Below are 18,785 nucleotides of genomic sequence, written 5' to 3'. Positions count from 1 at the left end.
TATGAAACGAAAGAGACTTTCCGGACAACCTAATGCTAAGACGATTTCCGAGCAGACTGTGCGCTGCCAAAAATACATAGAACAATTGAACTACCAGAAGTACAGAGGCAAGTTAATTTGTGGTATAAAAGGGAACATTATTCACGTAAAACATTGTAATATTTGTAGGAAACGAGATATACAGCAATGCGTATATTGTGCTCTCTAGTGTAAGTCAATTTTATTCCAATGTACATCGACAGATCCTTATCGAGATGCGTATCGGTTGAAACATATCGGTTAACAAATACGTAGCGTTAACATCTCTGTAGTACGATACAAAAAACATGTGCGGTAGAATATGAGAAATATACTTTAAATCGAAAACCAATTTTTTCTGGTTTTTTCAAACGAGTACTGTTCGTCTGTATATGTGTCGTCGTTGTATTTTCATATATTAGGTTGTCCGAAAAGTTTCTTTCGTTGTATGAGGAAGTGATAGACGCACGATATTTTTTCTTTTATATTATTTTGTCGTATCACGTACGATCGAATTTGTTCTGTCGAGATTCGACACCGTGACGTTTGACAGACTTGATTTCACGTTTATACGAAGGAGCACTATTGTAAAAACACACGTTTGCGAAAGAAAGATACTTTTCGGGCAACCTAATATATAGAATTTTAATTCTTCGACTTGGAAATAAATTTCTAAATTTGTCTTCGCTTTTCCAATTATCATCACAAAATTATGAATTCGCGTAAAACAGATCTCCTACGTAAATAATTAATTTCTATTGGAATATATACTTCTCGTGCTTTGCATATTAAAAATCCGAGTATTTCGTTAAGTTGCGTGGCAGGTGAAATACTCGGAGGGAAGTAGAGGAGAAAGAGGCGCCAGGCAGTTCGATATTTTAATAAAGAATATTGCAGAACGTCGCAGCACACTTACTTAGTCACACCGAACGATTACGATAAATTAACAGATCTCGTCTTATTCCCCACCGTCTGAGAAGAAAATAGCCATGGATTCGCTGTAAGTCTCTTCCCCCTTGCCAGCTACTTTCCCGATTTTAATTACCAGTTTAATTAGTCCTGGCCAAAGAAATCCAGTTCATCGTTCGTTCGATCGTCTTATAATTACACGATACGTTACCGAAATTTTGATATTTATTCGATGCTGATGCTTTTATCCCTTAATTTCCATTTGCCTTCTTTTTTTTTTAACGCGAAAGTTTCCTTTCAAAGTTCGACCATTTAATGTCCGATGGTTTTAAGAAGAAAGAAACTGCTTGTATAATTTATGCGTAATATTTAAACGAGAAACGAATCCTTCGCGAGTCTACGTTTATGTGACACGTTCTCGCTATCTTTGCTCGTACGATATTACGCACAATTTGCACACACTTTGCGGACACCCGGTTTATCAGGGAAACACAAAATCAGGAACAAAATAATAAACGTTCGAATAGGAAAAATTTCGCATAATTATCGGCCAATAAGAAATAGCAGGAACATTTTGGTGGAAAAAATCCGCCATATCAGGTATTCTAATGACGGAGCGAAAAGAAAAATTACCGAATGGTAAATAAAATTCGATAAATTCGTGGGATTGATGCAGTGAAAAATGAAAAATACGCGAACAACGTGGCGAAGAGTACTCGAATAGCCTCAGCCCCGTTTACAAAACCTGTCTGTAACGCGCACGATTAAAAACACGTTGCATAGCAAAACTCTGCGGTTCATTTTAATGCGGGTGAAATGCAACAGAGCAAAAACTGCAGCTAAAATATGCCGGAACGATGCATAATGCATTCTGCGATAAAATATGAATTTATGCGCGTGCTGAGTTGCACTGTTTCGATTCGATCGACGATTACAAAGCTCCTCTGACCTCTGTAACGCGTGTAATTTTCACGGAATAATTCCGATTAAATTTTGAACCGCTCAGGATACGCACGCACAAATATCATCAGCGTAATCCATCGAAAAATACAAAGCGCGCACTTTTGTTTGTTATTCCCTCTCTTGTATTGGCAAAAATGTGCCGCAACACGTTTCTCATATCTCTTTTTCCTCGTCGGTTCTGCGTATTCTTTCGTTTTAAATATTCTTCGCATCTACATTTAATAGTGGAGCAAATAAATATAACAATTTTCACAAATACTTGGCAATAGTTAGAGAAATAAAAAATAAATAAACAATCGTTGAAACGAATTTGTCCCGACGATTATCAAATTTTTCTTCCTCTGTCTATCTTCTTTCCTTCGCATCTCTTTCGGATAATGCTGCATTACGTAGACAGAGCTGTTAATAGTTTACGGTTTATCTGTACGAAATGTTTCGCGTGTTTCCATAGAAGTGGGTTACGCATGCTGCCATTATATCTCACGGCACGTGAAAATGCTTCAAATCTATTCGCAGAATGTCCTAAAATATTCCTAAAATACTTTATTCGACAAAATTCTACGCTGAATTTTATCCAACAAGTTAAAATACTCTTCTTTTTTTTTAATAAATCCATTACACACATTTACCGGAAAACTACGACTCAAATGACAGGAAATAAAACAAATTAAGAGTACATTGTGTTGGCAACTAAGATCATTCCCATCTAATGACACAATCCGCAATCACATTGTTTCCAGCTCAATAGCATCGTCCTTTTCCTCTACTTCCCGACGTACAGCGTTGATAAACGTCGATCACGCGCCTCGATGAACAGCTCGATCGCAAGTCGCATAACAACCGACGACTCTCCAAAGATGAAGACGAAGATGAAGATGCCCGCTCGAATTTCAACGACTGAATTTCAATGAACGAAAGAAATTTCAGTGAAATAAATAAAGAGACACGTAAAGAGAGAGAGAGAGAGAGAGAGAGAGAGAGAGTGGTTGGAAGAAGCGTGAGAAGAAGACGAGATTTGACGAGAAGCCACAAAAGCCGGCGTTTCGGTGCAACGCGATTACCAGCAGTACACCACAGTGTACTAGGAAAGGCAGTAACTCGGCACGAAAACTGGCCACGAGGATATTAAGAAGCAACATGGTCGCCGTTAAAATTTATATATTCCTGGGCTCCATTGCCCACTAACTGCGGCACACCTTTAAAAATACCTGGCGTGGTCTACCAAGCCGGAAGGCGGCCTGTGAACCGGCTTAATCGACCATCTTCTGGTGCTGTACCGAAAAATTTGCCGCTCCTAACATCTACGACTTTTCTTAACATCGCCAAAGCTCTCACGGAACGCTAATAACCCTCGTCAAGGCTTCTAACGTCCGGTTTATGACGCGACCGGTCTTTGCAGATTTTTCGCCCTCCGAATCTTCCGCCTATTACTTTCCCTCGCTCTCTGATATTATTTACGCGAAGAGTTTGATCGCACAAAGAAATCGCAACCAAGTCATCTCCCCTTGAAAATGGAAATATCGTGGATTTCGACGAATCAAAGTCGCGTTGCAACGTGTTAACCCTTTGCACTGGGAATTTTATTTCAATTTCGTTAGCAGCTGCTGCCAACGCTTTTAAGTGTTTCGTTTGAAATTTAATTTAACTAAAATATAAGAGAAATTAAACAAATAAAGGAAGAAAGAAATTCGCTTAAACGTCAGTTTTATTCGCGCTATTCTCGTATTTTGTCATTTTTAAGCGTGTGACGTATCTTGAAACAATTTCCAGAACGCGATTCTGCTTTTCTTTCGCACGTTTCAGGAAAAAAGATGGGACTGAAAGAACGTGGAGTGGGACTCGACAAAGGAGCTGCTGAGATAAAAACTAACGTCGAGTCGCAGTGGACATAGCAGTGCAAAGGGTTAAATGTTTTTCTATTTTTATTGGGACCAGCCGTAAGCTTTTACGATAACGCGAGGTTTCCAGGTTCGACGATTTCGTAGCCTTTGGAATTTATTTGGTAATTGTCACGAAATCTCTTCCTTGCCATTTGCCTATGCAGCTACGTTAAAGCGATACTCGTTGATTAATTAATAATCAGTGATAAAAGACGTAACGAATGCACCGAGCAACGTGACAAACTACGAGAAGCTGATTCCATTTATGTGAAAAGTAAAGATAAAATAAAAAAAAGAGAGTATTTATCTTTTGGGTTATTCGCGTAAATTTTGACAAAATGTAATCTCAACGGTTTCAAGTGCTATGAATTTCCAACATATTTCCAACATATAGCTATCATCGTGAAAAATATGGAAACTGTTTCTATTTCGTACGAAACGCCCCGTTTTTGTTATCGCGAAAATTATTTTTAATAAATTTCCTTAATTTCCTGTCATCGATACAATGTTTTTTAACCGATTATTTTATCACCTGCATTTTTTCCCCCATCATTGATTTCCGATTAAAACCTACCTACAGTATCTCTGTGATATCTTTTAACTTTCTGTCGATTGGACAAAATTCCGGAAACATGCGACGTATTACGAAAAACGAGGAAAAACGTGTCTCTGGAATTAAAAACTCTGGGAATGAAGATTTATTTACCTGCGTCATAATCGACAGGAATTAACAACTTTTATCGATCCCTGTTAATATATGTGCGACACGACGCGTTAGAAATGTATCTTCCGGATCGACTGATAAATTTTTGTCGCGAGAAATAATATCTCTTCGTTCTTAAGTTCTTTCTCTTCTAATTAAAAACTTTGTCGTAACTGAAAGTGTGTCCTAACGTGGGATTATGAAAAGAGAAATATGATAATAATAAATAATTAGAAACTGCATGACACGTTATTATCAAGAAACTGCAGTTTTACCAATAATTAATTTATCGCGTCGTTAATTTAATTTAATTTCCTTTTTTTTTTTTTTGATCTTACTATTTACGTAAAAATAAATAAAACACATAGCTATATATATATATATATATATATATATATATATATATATATATGTATAAATGCGATAGATTGTTATCGATTCTAGAAGAGATAGTAATTAATTTGCAATCGAGCATCGCAGTAAAGAGGAGAACCGTGAAATATTCATTTTAATACATAGTATATTGTGTCAAAGGTTAAAAAAAAAAAAAAAATTGGATGAAAAATAATTACAGGTGCGCCGGGATTCGACATAAACGCAAGCGTGTTTCCCCTCTAACAGATATTAAGATTGATTTCAATTATCATTCATGGTGTTACGCAAATTTATACAGAAATAAAAAAAATGGCAACAGTTTACAAAACACGGTAATAAAACGAACGCGACTGTTTAAAATGAAACACGATTCGTTGGAATATTTATTTAAAACCATAACGTTTAAAAAGCATCGGAACACGGTCACAGTAGAAACATATATCGGACCAACAATATTAGCTATATAATTGAATATTGATCGAGGTGCTAAAAGTGTTGGCAATGTTGTTAAAAATGAATTGAACAGTGAATAGGATCGCGTAATTAAAAAATTGCTTTTTAAATACTATTTTATCGCGCCAGACAATATCTACGTATTAAAATGAAAATGAACAACTACTACAAATAACGACTATATTTTTTTCTTTTTTTTTTTAATGCAGTTAATCATAGTCCATCGTATTTATTATCTCTGTAGTTGTAGCTGTGTTCGTTCTGACAACTGGCTGTTTAAATTTTCCTTTCAAAACGAAGAGTCAATTATTAACTTAGTAGCAGAACGTTTAAACGTTTCTTAATCTCGTTTGCATTTTTCATATTTATCAATTATTGCCCTCGTTCTTCCATTATCGTTCTATTCATCGAGGTGTCTGGATAAAAATAAGACGAGTGGTTTAATCGTCAACAGTCTGTTGAACGTTATTCTCATTTCTTATCTATTTATTTCATTTCTACGCTCTTCATTCTTTATTCCCAAGGTCGACGGTAAACACCCTATCCAGCCTGTCACGGAATATTTAATTAGTTTTTCGAGCAGAGACAGTTGCCGTCCATAAATGTTAATTGCAGATGAAGTGGTAATAAGAAGCCCCCTAGTTCCTCGCCGAGCCAGCCACCCTTCTCGCGCCCCTTAATTCTTACACCGCTTAACGAGTACCCGCAAATATTATGCAAGGAAACCCACTGTACAGACATTTTTCTCTCGTTTACGACTTTCCGCGCATCTCGCAAAGTGCATAAACGCGGATATTATCAGCGAATAATGTCATTGAATATTTCTTTGAAATTACACCCTAAGATTAATTTATTTCAATCGTTATGGGTTTTCCAGACGTGTCGATTAATTGGCAATTGTGGGATTCGTTTTGAACGCCAAAGACGCGAAATTGACGTACCAAAGAAGATAAGTCTGAGACATTTTTCCGTCCAATATTTTAATTTTTATTTCTGTCAAATAATTTAAGTTCAAGTGGAGATCCGTGTCGAGTATAATTTTGGTTTCGATTCTAATTTACCGAGATTATAAAATTGAGAAGATGGATTCTGCGACGAGAATAGTTTTTAGATAAGATAAGGCAAGATACTGCAAAGATAGATGTAATAGGAAGCCATTCAAAGCTGAAAAGGGTCTCAAGTCTGAGACATTTTTCTGTCCAATGCTTTAATTTTTATTTCTGTCAAATAATTTAAGTTCAAGTCGAGATCCGTGTCGAGTATAGTTTTGGTTTCGATTCTAATTTACCGAGATTATAAAATTGAGAAGATGGATTTTGCGACGAGAATAGTATGTTAGATAACATGAGGCAAGATATTGTAAGGGTAGCTTAATAGGAACCCGTTCGAAATTAAAATAGGACCACACTTAATCGTGTGGGTTGCAAATAAATATCAAGGAATACAATTATTGACAATTACAATATTGGCAATTTTGAGGCGCTTTACGATATTGTACAGTTATTGTACAGCTCGTATTTTAACATTCAGACACAGCACTATCTGTATATTTGTTTCACCGTACAAGGGTGGATTTTATCGTTACAGTTATATTTTCATAAAAGACAGAAAGAAGAAGGTGGACTCGGATGTAAGAAACAGAGAGGACTTTCTTTTCGTTGAAAATCTATCGCGCGTTTAAATATAGTTAAGAAGAAATATTTTATGCATTTTCGATATATACAGAAATTCTTTCTTAAAGAACAGATCGAGAGTCTACGAGAAACAAAATGTACGCGCGTCTTTGATGCAAAACAGCGCGCGTTTCTTGTCGTATTATAGTCGGATCGGAAAACTAAAATTGAAATAATATCGAAAAATACAGGGAAACGTGCAGCAAGCGACAGATTCGCGACGGCGATCGCTGGGAAAACCAAAATCTCCCGTCTGTGTATCGTGAACGCTCTTAGCCAGCCAGGTCGAGCTCGAAATCGTGGAAAAATCGTTTGAAGCTGCGAGGCGAGAAGAGAGAAAAGATGCGAGAAAAATCACTGACGATCCTCGGTGGGCGATAGAAGGATGGGGATATGGCCAGAGGGGTCGTAGTAGCAAAGGCAGAAAGAACGGAATTTAATTAAGTAAAATTACTGTCGCGCGAAGAGGCGAGAAGCAAACGGGGCGAAGAGGACCACGGGGTGAGAGGATGTTGGCCGAAAAGGTGGCGATGCAAGACGTTACATGGAAACCGGCGGAGGGGAAACGGCAGAGAGACCGGCATAATGATCTCATCCCTCGATAAAAACCTAGTAATAGAAAGTAAACGAATTCAAACAAGGTGGAAGCTGCGTTTCTTCTCTTCTTTCTTTAAAGCTGCTCCGAAGAATCAAAGAATGTTTCTATTAGTAATTTTTTAAGCAAGTTACATATTGTCAAAATGTAAGCAAATGTCCGTACAATTATCGACGACGGTATAGCGATCGCTTTATCTTTCTTTGAAGTTTAACAGGTTTCTTTCGAATCGATTTTTCGAACCATCTAACGCAAATTTTTCGTGCAATCGCCCGGACTGGTTTTCTAATTTTTGGTATTCTTTCTCGCTGAACCTGCTTGTTATATTTGTCGAGGTTGAGGTTGACTGATTAAACAACGAGTGGATGAATTTGTAATAGAAAAGTATATTGAAATAATTAAAGGTATAAGTAGAAGCACAGGTATATTGTATGAGGTGAAAATCAAATAAATTGTTATCATTATTTATTCGTTTAATATATAATATTGCTCAGGTTGACTGATTGAACAACGAGTGGATGAATTTGTAATAGAAAAGTATATTGAAATAATTAAAGGTATAAGTAGAAGCACAAGTATATTGTATGAGGTGAAAATCAAATAAATTGTTATCATTATTTATTCGTTTAATATATAATATTGCTCAGGTTGACTGATTGAACAACGAATGGACGAATTTGTAATAGAAAAGTATATTGAAATAATTAAAGGTATAAGTAGAAGCACAGGTATACTGTATGAGGTGATAATAAATTATTATCATTATTTATTCATTTAATATATGATATTGTTCAGGTTGANCTGATTGAACAACGAGTGGATGAATTTGTAATAGAAAAATATACTGAAACAAGTATAAGTATAGGCATAGTGTATGAGGTGAAAATCAAGTAAATTGTTATCATTATTTATTCGTTTTATATATGATATTGTTCAGGTTGACTGATTCAACAACGAATGGACGAATTTGTAATAGAAAAGTATATTGAAATAATTAAAGATATAAGTTTATACTGACTCAGATCCTTACTCTCTTAGTTTTACTAGACAATGGAATGATAGAGAGCACGTTCATAGAATTATAGCACAAGGACATTACCAAAAAAGTTAACCTTATAGCTTTAGCTAGAGGCTACAAGGAACATAAATAGACATCTTAGGATGTCTTTCTTCGTCCAGCTTCTTCCTCTTTAGATCGTAAAAAGTCTTTGCCTTCTTTCTTGTATCGTTTGTCGACTCGTCTGCGTGTTTTCTAAGCTTCTACACGCAGTAAGATTAGGACGTTTCGTTGCTTGCGGAGACATTTATTAGATCTTTTGTTCCTATACCTCGCAGCCCAAAACATAATGTATATTCAAGAGTACAATAATATACGCCTCTCCTTATTTGCAATAATAATTATTTACAATAATTCCTGCGTAGTAGCAGTCTCCAGGTCACGGATGTGCACAAATAAAAATGTAGGGTTTTTCCTGAATTAATTACTTCAACGATATTTATCAGTGCAGCGACGTTTTACGATACGCGACGACCTTGATCATTTCGTATAAAGTTGAGGTCGAAGTGGAATTTTAAAATACAACTGCATCTTGTTACATTGGTTTTAGCCGAAGAGAAGGAACAATTGGTGAAATAAAGAATAATATTTTCGTAGTTTCGAGAGGAATGAAAATATCGTTGATGAAAAAACACACGCGTTTATCGTAGCCGAGCATATTCAGGATCGTATTAGGCAGAAAAGGAAGAGGGCTAAATAGGATCGGCGGAATTACCCGCTCCGTGTCAACCGGAGTACAACCAGGAACACACGCGTTCATCCCGCTGGATCCATGCAATCACGCGAAACGACCATTTATGCCGCGTTTATGAAAAATAATATCTCCTCTCCTGTAAGATCCTCGTGGTCGTTTCAGCGGCAGGAGACGATCGAGCAGAGCGAAGAAAAACCCGAAACGAGTCACTGTTTGTCGTCTTTGAAATTCACCTCTCATAGCCGAATCATGTGCATCCTAGAGAGTTATCGTAGAATACATAATTTAGAAGTCAGAAGGGGACTCTGTGTCTCCAGATCGAATTTTTTCGCCTACTTCTGCTTTACTCTTCTCGTTATTTCTCATATAAAATATCGCTTTCTTTCAGAATAGAATTACTTCGCAAGTTCTATCGTTAAATCCATCGTTCTACGCTTTGTCGTTTCGAAGTTTCGATCGTTTTTCATTAAAATTTCGATATTCCTCGTTTGGGCAAAATATTTTATCCGTCGTATCGAAACTGAAGAGGTCTTTTATTTTTCTTCGATGTATCTTAAAATACTTGGTTTGATATCTAATTTCGTAACAGCCTTTAATAATGTAATTTTATTTGAAAAGTAAAAATCACAGAAACCAGGATATCTCAAAATAAAATGTCTTAAAATAAAAAAAAAAGCAATGTCAAGTAGGAAATTTTAACTAAAAAGGATAGACAAATTTTCGTAGAATTACGTATTCGAGAATTTAGGAGATGGATGAAATTTTCGTGTTACTCTCAGGTGTTTAGTTCTAACGTAGATGCTGTACGTAGCCGACGTTTAACCAGGCTGCAGTGGGCTGACGAAAGCGCAAGCTCGTTTACAATTGGTCTTGTTAGATTTGTGGACACGAAGATGAGCATAGCTCGTAGGCTTAGTCCGTGCAAACGCGCAAGTCGATCTTGCAGCTGGATTTCGGGGATCGATGGCCGACTTTAAGCACAGCAGATTCGCGGCAATGAACACTAAAATCGATATCCTAAGCCGAAATTCATCAACGAGACGATATCGACTTTGAGAAGGACCCTTTAGATTTCAGATTACAGCTGTTCCGTGTTCCAGTAAATGGCAAACAATTTATCGAGTTACGTCTCGCCAGCCGAAACCACCGAAGCGACTACTTCTTTTTGCCTAAATCGTTCGCATTGTTCAACATCTGCTGATCCACGTGAAGTTTATTTTGCTTAAATCGTTTCAAAAAGTTGAACGAACCGTAGGATGAACGCGATGACTGCAGCGATAGTCAGCGTGTTAAGAAGGTAACAGTGCTCGTTTCGGCAATCGTTGGAGTCGCTGTTAGCCAGCAAATACGTGACAGTAAATTTTTGGCTAATCTTCTAACTCTGCCATGCCGCATTACCCTACCGATCGAAGTTTGTTAAGCCTACTATATATCAGCACTCTGTTGGGAAATGTTAGAATTTGACGACGCACAGGCTTAACGTGATTTGTCGATTCCACGACATACAACGCTCGCTGGGTGCTACGACGATCGAATTACCTGCGTTTAATCGTTGTTTAGACGAGTTCAAATATCTCGCCGATGATCCTCTTGGTAAATAAGAATTCGTACAATTTCATTCTAAAAATAAATCTTCCCGGTACACGTTCGTTATGCAATTAAGCGGCGTAACAAATTGAAAACGGGGGTTAGTTGTTCATCAAGCGAAAATTGTAATTGTCAGTGGTTAATATAGATATTTGTCGAAGAAATAATACTTATTTATAGATCCTTCGAATCCCAGATAGAACTACTCGATTCCTTTTGCATATTCCGTTCGTAGAATCGTTCAATTTTCAGGACCGCGTTCAAGTGGTCTCTTACAGGGAACATGGCGATCTAACGCGATCCATTGATATCGACGAAACTTGGCAAATTTTTATCATAGCGAAAAATATAGCCTAAATGTATGGTTCGTTGGTAAATCCCTATTTTCTAAACGGTAAACGAAATTTGTATTTCCGAAATTGTATTATTGAAATTGAAATTTCTATTGTTGTACGAACAGCTGAGTAAATGGATTTTCAGAAAGTTTGCTCAGACGATATTTTAACAACTGGAACTCTCTTTGAAAATATTAAATATCAATGAATTTTCACTTAGATTTTAGTCCGTGTAGACTATTACACGCCTAAACTCGATACGGAGTTAAATAGGATCTTTTTCTTGCGAGTAAGGAAGCAAACGTTTGAAGATCGCCCAAGAAAATGGCAATCTGATACTGGCGAAGATATTAGGTTGCCCGAAAAGTTTCTTTCGTTTCATAAGACGATAATGGAAGACCAACGATTTCTGTTTTATATTATTTTATTGAATTATGTTTCTATCATTATGTTCGCGCATAATTCAATAAATAGTCCCCCTATTATTTCCTTATACAACGAAAGGAACTTTTCGGACAGCCTAATATATTGCGTTGGCAACTAAGTGATTGCTGATTTTGCCATTAGGTGATATTGACAAAATCCGCAGTCACTTAGTTGCCAAGCGAATAGGAAGAAGCAACAACCTTAGGGATGAGATATATTTAAATGGAAGGGGGCAGGGGGTTGCGTGGAAGAGATCCGTTCTATCTGAGATCGTAGAGGCAATGAAGATGGCTGGTAGGCCTACCTTGGTCGAATACAAGGCAGCGGGTGGTCTTGGCAGCGAGTCCCGGGGGCAGAGCGAACCTGTAGGCCGGGCCCAGCGACAGCCCTAACCCCAGCCCGAGCGCCTCCGCGCCGCATCGGCCCCCGAACACAGGCCCCACTAGAATCACCCACATAACAACGGTCATCAGTCATCAACATCATCTATGCATTATAATATATATTATACAGCGGTCGTTATACATAGTATACACATTTACATCTATAGTGTTCATGCAAACTGTTTTCACAAATGTTAACATATTGGTTATTGTAACATTAATATATATATATATATATAGTGTTTCTGGAGTTTTGAAGAAGATTGTTAGAACTCTTTCTGGATATTTTTCAAACAATTATTATATTACGTGTGTTGTTGGTCGAATGTTTGGAATTATTTCATGAGAAAGGAATTTGGATTGTTCTTTTTTATTTTTTCTCTTATAGAAAAGCGTGAACGAATATTGGAGCTTTAATAAATCTTAACGCTAGAAGTAATAGTTTTGTCGTCTCACAAGTACTTTTGAAATAATCGTCGGAGAAGAACTATTATTCGATTCAATAGAGTTGCAGAGTACGCATCTGTGAAGTTGAAAGTTTGCCGTTAAATGCGTGTTTCAAATATGTTTCTCGAGTGATGACACGTACCGCAATAGGAAATTCCATGGACGTTAAAAACGTGCGCTTATTAGACAACTTTAGCTTGAGTTTGAACTTGATCTTTGATCCAGTCAAAAGTGAACGATTATTAATTTATTGCCAAGTAATATCGATATTAGTACGTCGTCGTTGCGGAACATTATATTGGTTTTTAGCATCGAGTCAGCACGTGGCATGGGGTTGATTACGAAAGACCCTTTTTCATCTGAAGCAATCCTATCATTGCAATTCATATCCACCGAATTAAAGCCACGATCAATGTTCTTCGCTATTCGTTCGTTAATAATGGACAGAAATATCGCTTCCTCCGTAACGGCTGTACGTAACGATGAAAATTCCACGAGAAAATGCACACAACAAAACTACTAATCGAAGAATAACATCTCACGAAACAGATCTCTCGCTGACTCGAAACGTGTTCTAGACGATTAATTATATGTCGATACAAAATTAGAATACGTTACATCTGTTAAGGGAAGAATAGTAGAAAACTACTTCCGTTTAAAGAACAGGAACAAAATGATAGAAGAGAAAATCTTGCTGCAATTCGACTAAAATTCACCTGTCTCACGTTGCGTTAATTAACGGTACAGATAAAATACGATAAAAGATAAGATGCAGTGTGAATATTGCACGGACCTTGCTCTCGTATCGTCTGTAATTATATACTCGCGTAGGAGGGAAGAGAAAAAATTGAAGAAAGAAAGAAAGTAGACGAAGAAAGGGATAGCTGTTGGAAAAAAGTATTTTCTAGGTTCGGTAGATAGAAGCACGTAGCCTAATATCGTGCCTAAGCCACAATCTAAATTCATGTTCAGAGAGGATAAATGCAGCGAGCATAATGCCCAGGGGCTTAACACACTTTTAAAATTCAGCCTTTGAGATGCAGAACGCGGAGGTTCTCTTTCTTCGTTCCTTCCCCTCTTCCAGACTTTCGACTTTAGTAGCTTACACACTGATTAAGACACCCGATACAATTAGGCGGCGAAAAGAACCTCAAAGACGGTTCTCTTTACCTGCGCCTTTTGCCCCCTTAGTCGCCCGTATGAAAAATTTAACGGTCGCGTTAGCAACAAAAAAGCTCCTCCTGCTGCTTAAGAAATTTGACAGCAATCTTCTGGAACTTCGTTCTACCGAAAGATACTCGCTTAAACGCCAACCGAGTTTCGTTTCCGAACGTTGTTTCTATTCATTCGTCGTTTTAAACCGCGTTCATACCGAAAAGAGGGTGACTGTTCGCTTGGAAATAATTAAAACGGAAACAGAGGAATATTCCTAATATTGGAATATTTGAAAAGCTCATTGGGAAATGCGGGCAAAATTTATCAAACGTATCGTGTCTGTGTAGTAGAATTAAGATTTGTCCATTAAAGGTTTGTCTATTAAATGGCAACGTGTTATCCGAACAAACGTTGTGTACGTTACTTAACAAAGTATTGCATTCATTTTATGAGAATGTATTAGTTTTTAATTTTCCTTGTACGACGCAAATTTTACACAACCATACAATCTTACAGGTTTGAACGGTTCTTTGCAAAGTTCATGGACCAAACCTTGTTCTTCTCTTCTATTCTCCACGAGAAAGGGGCAATTTTAACGAATTTTGAGTTTAACGTCCTTTCACAAGCTCCTCTATATGCTCTTCGTCGCTGGCTATGTGTATGCATCGCGAATTAAGTTTTCTGGGTATTGATAAATAATTATCAGAAATTGAGACGTACAACGAGAAAGGGATTTCCATTCTTTGGAGTTTAACCTGTTCTATGCCGCTTAAAATTAAAAATAAAAATTGAAAATGACGCAGAAGGAAAGGAAGAATACAAGAGCTTTCCACGTCGATACGCGAGAAAACATAAACTTACTACGCTATATATCGAAAAATAAACGTTCGTTTTTGCACAAACGCTGAAACTCGACGATTCCCATTTTTCCCCACGGTCCCTTCACGCCTCCCCGTGAATCTTTCATTCCTATTCCTTCGTCTTTTTTTTCGCCTTTCTAAGCTTTTACACTCCGGTCATCGATACTCCCAACGTCAAACCTACTCACTCGCTGCACCTACACTTTGACTTTTAACGATTTTTAACTCAGCACCGAACCTAAATCCGAACACACGCGGTACAAAAATAATGGTTAACACTGGAACTAGCGATAGTTAACAGGAAGCTATTTCTACCAAAACCAGTGAAAATGACCGGTCTTTAAAAAATACCTAATCATAGAATAATTATCACTTTCTTACAGAAGTAATTCCATGCTATGTATTGCACATTTTTGGTATCATCGATCCATCTGGGACCATGATCCCTAAACGAGGGTCGACACACTTCTAAAATTGTAGAACCAGTCATTTTCACTGCTGTGGCATTTCTAGTGTTAAACAACGAGCTTTGAATCGCAATGTCTGCATGGATGAAACGGAGAATCGCTGGTGTAAGGTACTTTTATGGGTAAGAAAAATTCGATGTACACGGTGAAACACGAAGCGGACAGACAGGCTGATACAGGGTGTCAGAAATAGCCGAGACGAGGAGGTAGGGTAGAAAGCGAATCGACTAACAGTGCAAACAGGCAAGGAACAACGTCAGTCCTTGCACCGAAGCTAAAGCAACGAGTCTCGCTTTCTCGATGAATTATTCAAGGTTCTTGATCCGGTCTCTCAACCGTATAAACCGACAGACGGATTCCCGTCCTCTCAATCGACCAGCTACCGATTTTTTCCTTCTTCCAGCTCCGTTTTCTCTCTTTCTCTCTCTTCATTCCCCTACGTTCTGACAGTTCTCTCCCTTCTTGCGAGTATGTCGACCAGATTAAGATCGCAGAATCGGCTGTCAGCTGCGGTGATCACGATGCGCAACAATCGCACGGTTCAGAATCGTTTTGTGCGCCATGTTAGGCAGTGTGCACTGTTTTCCCAAGTTCCACTTTTGCCTCAAGCTTCTCCGTTGTTTCTTCTTTTTCGTCCCGTTCTTCTTCATTCATACGATTCTTCGTCGATTTATCACGAGACGATGGATCATTTTTCTGCGAACGTAGGCAGATTCGACGCGGGATGATCGGTCGATGATTGTTTCCGTGCGAAAGATTACACAGACGAATTGCAATAATTAAGCCGATTTTAAGAAAGTCCGTGTCTCGATTAGACTCTTAGTCGAAGGAACGTTGAAAGTGCAAAGATGCGTGAAATGCAGCGAAAAATGTATTTGATACATTGGCAATTGTACTACTGAAGGTTCTATTTGTACAAAACGAACCACACATTTTACAAGGAAATCGTCGCTAAAAATCACAATTAAAAATAACGGAGCTTCGTACGAATGGGAGAAGCTGAAAACGTCGTAGAAATATTTGACCGAGTGAACGTTCGTCTTCTGGTCAGCTGGCCACGCGATGCAGCTACCACTATTCGCCAGTATCGACGTGTGACTTAAAAAATTCTTTGAGATTAAATGCAGTAACGATATTTGAATTCGAAGAAAGTGCGATCAACAAAAATTTCGACTATATTTCGACGCAAGCTGTAGCAAGTCTCTTGCTAATACAGCAACAGTGTAAAAGGATGGAAGGCAAAGATGACGCGATTTCCGTGGTTGTTGCAGAATATCTGAAATACGATTCAACGCCAATGATCTGCACGTCCTGCGGATGCGCCAAAGTGCAGACGCAACAACGACGAGGCTCTACGTGCACGAAAAAACGAGGTCGTTGTTTCGCAAGAATGAACATCGCATGGAAGCAAGACAGTTCGGTTACTCTGTCAGAGAACAAGTAGTAGAGAACGAGACGTTCAGACTGGAACCGGAGAGTGGATTGCGTTGCGACGAGTTAGCCGGCTCGATTGCCGGCGTGAGACTCCTTCAGCCACGGTACGATATCGAAATGAAGATATATACGAAGAGCGGAAAACAACGATAACATGGTAGAAGAGAATCGAGAAGCAGCGTTCAACGTCGCAATAATTTGTTGCAGCAAATTTCTTCCATGATAAAAGTATCAAATAAAAATCTATAAAACGATTCTACGATATAAGAAATACACGTAGGTAGGTAGATACGCGCTTTGCATCTTCGAAAATATCGATCGTATCGTAGAAGAAAGTGGGGAAAACTGATCGAAGAAGACTTTGGTCGATGTGTGATTCGAAGAATTCGTTTAAACGAGAAGATATAACGATACTGGAATTTGAACAAACCAGTGTACAATCGGACAGTGGATTGACGAGTATCGGCCGTTTGTCAGAATCGAATTATACTGCGCTTTGAATTTTCTATAAACGCATTTGCTAATTTTACAGTTTGATGTATTTCTATGTGACGTGTATGCGCAACATATAGCGCAGTGAGGAAAGTTATTGGTTCTTCGATCGGCTGCAAGTCAGAATGATAGAACGAAGATGGGAAAGGTGGACAAGAGCCATCGAAGCTGTTGGATGATAATCGACGTCGATTTTCACTGTAACAGCCGGCGTGTATCGATTGTGGAAAGACTAATGGCCAACGTGGTTAACCGTATTATCCCGCGGCGGAAGTCCGCCAGTTCAAACGGGGACATAAATAGCGGCGGTTCCCGAATCGTCCGTTTCAATATTAGTTTAACAATCACGGCTACAGAATCTGATACGAACGTCATGCTTCAACTTATTAGGATAGCAAGATGCGTTCACCATCCTGCACAATTTTCCAAAATTTCCTTCAGCGTCTACGAATTTCCAGCTTTCCAAGGAATGCGCGTGACCAAATTTTAACGGACCAACTTGGACAGCACGTAGACCTAGTCGGAGTAAGGAAAATTTCATACGTAAACGTGCGTTTGTCGTTAGAACGTTCAATCCTATCTATTCGTCCTATTCGACTATCGTGCAATCTCGACGAAACTCGACGTTCTACGAACCTGCAGAAACTATTAGGTTGTCCGAAAAGTTTCTTTCGTTTTATGAGGAAATAGCAGACGCACTGACTTTTAGACTGACGTTTCACAGAGACTTGTGGCTTCGCGTTTGTGCGAAGGTGCACTGTTGTAAAAAACACGTTTGCGAAAGAGACATTTTTCGGACAACCTAATACTTGGACACTTGGAAATTTTTAAAAACTATTTTCAAAGAACCCACGTGTGATTGACAGAGATGGAAACGACGATATTAAAAAACGTTGGATATACAAAGAGCCAGGGTATAGATGAAGGCGCGGTATAAGAAGCTCAACTCGGTGTACCGTGGGATCTCTTGGGAATAAGGAACGAGACCGAGCAAGATTGTCGGATTCTTTATTAATTTTACAACTTTTTCATAAAGCAAAGCGAGGCCAGCATTTGATATACTCGCGCATAGTTTAGTGAATATTGACGGGCAGGATGCCTTTGGTCTGCCTTTCCACCTCTTATACCCCAACCTTTTGCTTCTGCCTGTTTCTGACAACGTTGATCCTGGTCAGCCACACAGTTTCCCTGCTTTTTCATAGAAATTCCGGGGATTTTTTGGTGTCCTAACTTGTAGCAACCGGGCAGATTGGCGATCGAGCGAAAGTAAGAGATGACGAAGAATGGCCCCAAAGTTTCTCAGGGCGTTCAAGTTTCACGGTGGTTGATATTTCATACAGAGTGTGCAATGGGGTACCCCTTCGTTGTGTCGACCTGTCCAGTACCTAACTTTGCCTATATCGTCCACGTATTATTACCGTGTCTCCTCCACCGGTGTATACCCCATCGAGTAAAGTGTGGTTTCGCGTCCGGCTGCGAACCTTCGACTATAAAGCTTCCCTAGACGCGTCTCGTTGCTTCGTTTTCCATTTCATTTTCGTTGCTATCGCGCGTCCTCCCTTCTTTGCTCCAACCAACGTGTTTCTTCATGGAAACAGTACTCGACCGAGCGAAGCTTGCGTAGAATATCGCCGCTGAGTAACCAGAGCGAACTAATAGGAATCAATGATGAATCGATAATCTTGTTTTACGACGCACGTCGCGATAATCTTATTTTACGATGTTCAAAGTCTATTGAATGCACACTGGATTATACTCGATAAATATCGGTTTCAATAAAACTATCAACGATGAACGTTTCAAAGAGTCGATCGTTCCATCATTAACGCTACGCGAATTTTATACATTTCTTGCCAGATCCACCATGCATTGAGATATA

General features: G+C 38.5%; 1 protein-coding gene across 6 annotated transcripts in view; it reads right to left on the bottom strand.

Annotated features, from left to right (window-relative positions):
• LOC122575103 (E3 ubiquitin-protein ligase Rnf220-like) overlaps positions 1 to 18,785 on the bottom strand; it is a 196,980-nt gene that overhangs the window by 136,935 nt on the left and 41,260 nt on the right. For 5 of the 6 annotated variants that reach the window (XM_043743567.1, XM_043743562.1, XM_043743563.1 and 2 more), the window contains exon 4: positions 11,973 to 12,110. The exons of the other annotated variant lie outside the window; for it this stretch is intronic. In XM_043743567.1, coding sequence (XP_043599502.1) covers positions 11,973 to 12,110 — 138 coding nt within the window. The remainder of the gene's footprint in view (positions 1 to 11,972; positions 12,111 to 18,785) is intronic. 6 annotated transcript variants of the gene reach the window in all.

The sequence above is a fragment of the Bombus pyrosoma genome, linkage group LG14 (assembly GCF_014825855.1).
Source record: "Bombus pyrosoma isolate SC7728 linkage group LG14, ASM1482585v1, whole genome shotgun sequence".
NCBI classification, from domain to species: Eukaryota; Metazoa; Arthropoda; class Insecta; order Hymenoptera; family Apidae; genus Bombus; species Bombus pyrosoma.
Note: the sequence above shows the minus strand (reverse complement) of the source record. Positions and strands in the feature narration are given on the sequence as shown.